Raw genomic sequence first — 3438 nt, 5'->3', positions numbered from 1 at the left:
ACACACACACACACTCACACACACACACACACACACACACACACACACACACACACACACACACACACACACACACACACACACACACACACACACACACACACACACACACTCACACACACACACACACTCACTCACACACACTCACACACACACACAGCACACCACACTGTGCAGTGTGTGTGTGGACACACCTGTGTTGGTGGTCTCAGGCTACACACACAACCACACCACACACACACACACACACACACACACACACACACACACACACACACACACACACACACAGCCTGCATGGACTCAGCAGCGGCATTTGACACCAGGAAATGACGCAATGCACGCCTCCGCCTCAGCACTTCACCAAGGTGGCGGCGTGCGGAGCAGGGGTGCGGTAGTCTCGAGTTGTGGGTTATTTAACGGTGTGGTTGAAATGGAAGGTAGGTGAGCTGTTAATAGAGACACTGTTGTGTAAAAAGTAAATAAAAAAAGCGACACACATGTGCATGCACAGGGAATCGATCATTGTAAATGGATTGATTATTGAATGACCAATGCGTTCATCAGAGCAATCAGTCATGCTGAACATACGCGCTTATATCCGATGAAACCTTATTTGTGTCTCACTGTTTCACAGCGAAGAGTCCAGGAGTCGCTGGCTCTGCTAGAAAGCTTGTTTTGAATAACAGTGCAAGAAAGATCAAAGACAATGCAGCAGACTGGCACAACTTCATTCTGAAATGGGACAAGTTAAACGATGCCGGCTTCACGATCGCAAACAACATTGTTAACATTAAGATCAGCAAAGAGTAAGTGTGCTGTGTTTATTTATTTATATATTGTGTAAATGACACATGTAAATACACTTCTAGAGAATACATGTTGATGTTATGACAGTTTGATCAAAAGGTATTTTATGGTAGTTAGGAAACATGTTTTTAGTCAGAGATTTAACGTGTGTAATGTGTGTGTTTTAGATTGCAGCTCTGCTACTGTGTTTTAGATTGCAGCTCTGCTACTGTGTTTTAGATAGCAGCTCTGCTACTGTGTTTTAGATAGCAGCTCTGCTACTGTGTTTTAGATTGCAGCTCTGCTACTGTGTTTTAGATTGCAGCTCTGCTGGTGTGTTTTAGATTGCAGCTCTGCTGGTGTGTTTTAGATTGCAGCTCTGCTGGTGTGTTTTAGATTGCAGCTCTGCTGGTGTGTTTTAGATTGCAGCTCTGCTACTGTGTTTTAGATTGCAGCTCTGCTACTGTGTTTTAGATTGCAGCTCTGCTACTGTGTTTTAGATTGCAGCTCTGCTGGTGTGTTTTAGATTGCAGCTCTGCTGGTGTGTTTTAGATTGCAGCTCTGCTGGTGTGTTTTAGATTGCAGCTCTGCTACTGTGTTTTAGATTGCAGCTCTGCTAGTGTTTTAGATTGCAGCTCTGCTACTGTGTTTTAGATTGCAGCTCTGCTGGTGTGTTTTAGATTGCAGCTCTGCTACTGTGTTTTAGATTGCAGCTCTGCTACTGTGTTTTAGATTGCAGCTCTGCTAGTGTGTTTTAGATTGCAGCTCTGCTACTGTGTTTTAGATTGCAGCTCTGCTACTGTGTTTTAGATTGCAGCTCTGCTGGTGTGTTTTAGATTGCAGCTCTGCTGGTGTGTTTTAGATTGCAGATCTGCTGGTGTGTTTTAGATTGCAGCTCTGCTGGTGTGTTTTGTGATAGTGTTATATATTTTGCATTTACTCAACTCAATTCAGTGAAGGCAGTCTTTTGTTAAACAGAGCACTGAAATTCTCATTGATATCCTGTAATTCAGGACAGAAAACGATACAAACTTGCAAGTGGATTGTGACGGTTCATCAGTCACCCAGAAATCTGCCAGTGCGTCCGAACCACACAAAGTGCTGGAGGAATGTTGCACTGAGCTGCTTGACATTTTGGACAAAATGGTAATTATATAAAAAAAAAAAAAACATTAACTTTTAATAACATTCAGAAAAAAAAAAACCCTTCCTGTACACCTAGAATAGAAAAAAAAGCTGAATTAAAAATGTGAAGATTTGATGGATGTGTTTGTTTTGTCAGACTCGCCTGGTTTCAAAAATGGCGAAGCTTTCTTCCACTGTCAAAGGAATATGCGTGCTTGAGTCCTTCCAGCACGGAGAGGCAGGCAGGGACCGGCCCCTCTTCCATACGTGGCCCACAAAGCAGTTTGGTGAGTCTTCATGACACAACCCATTGCACAACAGCCTTGTATTGCAGTGCGTGTGTTTTTGTGTGTAAATGCATTGTGCTGCTTATACAAGAGATTGTATACCCTTGTAATTGGCTGCATCAATATGAGACGGGCCACTCCATGGTATGCAGAACAATGTGTAGCAAAAGCAAGGAGTCTCGTCAGACTCGCACAGAAATCCACACGCATTTTATATTACCAAAGACCCTTTTGAAGCGACTGGATCAAGGATTTTTTTTTTTTTTTTTCTAACCTAAACCCACAGACAGAAAGTGTTGCTGAAGGTTCATTTCTGGCATTTTCTTTTCCAGATGAAGTTTCCTCAAAGCTGGCCGAGGTCTACCAGCAGGAGCTGCGCCTGAAGCAAGTGATCGTGCAGGAAGTAGCTCACAGCTCGGAGCAGGACCTCGCCATGGTCTATCTGTCAGCCTGGCTCTATCAGCCCTACATAGAGGACAGCAGCAGGGCACTGCTAGAGAGCATGCTGCTGGAGACTGGACACAGACCACTGTAGCAGCCCCAGTGCTGTGGGGTTCATGTGAGATTCAGGACAGAAAACAAGTCATCTTTTAAAAGCAAAAGGTTCACTAGCAGATGCAGGAATAGCTGACTTACTGGATGCAGTATAGTCTTGATTACAGAATAGTACATTTCTTGCATTTTATTTAAAAAAAAAAAAAAGACATTGCTGTGTGAAAGCATTGTTTATTATTATTTTTTGTAAACCATGTTGTTGTTTTAAATGCCTGCATTTATAAGCATTAAAACACTGGACTGAATCCCCACTTGATTTCAAATGTAATGGTGTAGTGTTATGTTCATTACCTTTACATTATTAACAGGGCTTGTTATCATGACATCAGTTTCACAACTAGACAGACAGATACAGAAACTGAAAATAAGCTTCTTCTTTAACTCGATTAAAAATAAAACTTTATTTGAGAAATCTGTCCTCCCGCCTCTGTATTGTACAAACTCGTGCTGGAGTGTGTCTCCTGCTTCTCTTTGGCACTAGTGCTGTTGAAATGCCAGCAATCCAGTCTCGCTCCAAACTAAACATTCTTTTTTTTGATGCTGTTGTAGATTCCAAAGGATTTTGTGTTAAAAATCGCAGGTGTAAAGAAAGTGAGGCAAAACCCCTCTAAACCACTTTCGTGTGTTCATACAGCTCATGTCTGGAATATGATTGAACAACCAAATAAAACCATACTGTTCT

At 42.2% G+C, this 3438-nt stretch overlaps 1 protein-coding gene across 1 annotated transcript; it reads left to right on the top strand.

Annotated features, from left to right (window-relative positions):
• The first annotated feature begins 315 nt into the window (after nt 1–315).
• Nucleotides 316–3168, top strand: LOC121329789 (cyclin-dependent kinase 2 interacting protein). Its single transcript, XM_041275595.1, has 5 exons — nt 316–440; nt 638–809; nt 1803–1935; nt 2072–2201; nt 2534–3168. The coding sequence occupies exons 1-5, from the start codon at nt 338–340 to the stop codon at nt 2734–2736; spliced, it is 741 nt and encodes a 246-aa protein (XP_041131529.1). The 5' UTR covers nt 316–337; the 3' UTR covers nt 2737–3168.
• The last annotated feature ends 270 nt before the right edge of the window (nt 3169–3438 follow it).

Source organism: Polyodon spathula, chromosome 17 (genome assembly GCF_017654505.1).
Source record: "Polyodon spathula isolate WHYD16114869_AA chromosome 17, ASM1765450v1, whole genome shotgun sequence".
In the NCBI taxonomy this organism is placed as follows: domain Eukaryota; kingdom Metazoa; phylum Chordata; class Actinopteri; order Acipenseriformes; family Polyodontidae; genus Polyodon; species Polyodon spathula.
This window is presented reverse-complemented; position numbering and strand designations above follow the sequence as displayed.

What these genes read in the sequence shown, in the direction of transcription:
- LOC121329789 (XM_041275595.1), top strand. Translation starts at nt 338, where the DNA reads ATGCACGCCTCCGCCTCAGCACTTCACCAAGGTGGCGGCGTGCGGAGC. An exon ending in CGGTGTGGTTGAAATGGAAG is followed by an intron (nt 441 to 637) that starts GTAGGTGAGCTG and finishes ACTGTTTCACAG; the next exon opens with CGAAGAGTCCAGGAGTCGCT. An exon ending in AACATTAAGATCAGCAAAGA is followed by an intron (nt 810 to 1,802) that starts GTAAGTGTGCTG and finishes CCTGTAATTCAG; the next exon opens with GACAGAAAACGATACAAACT.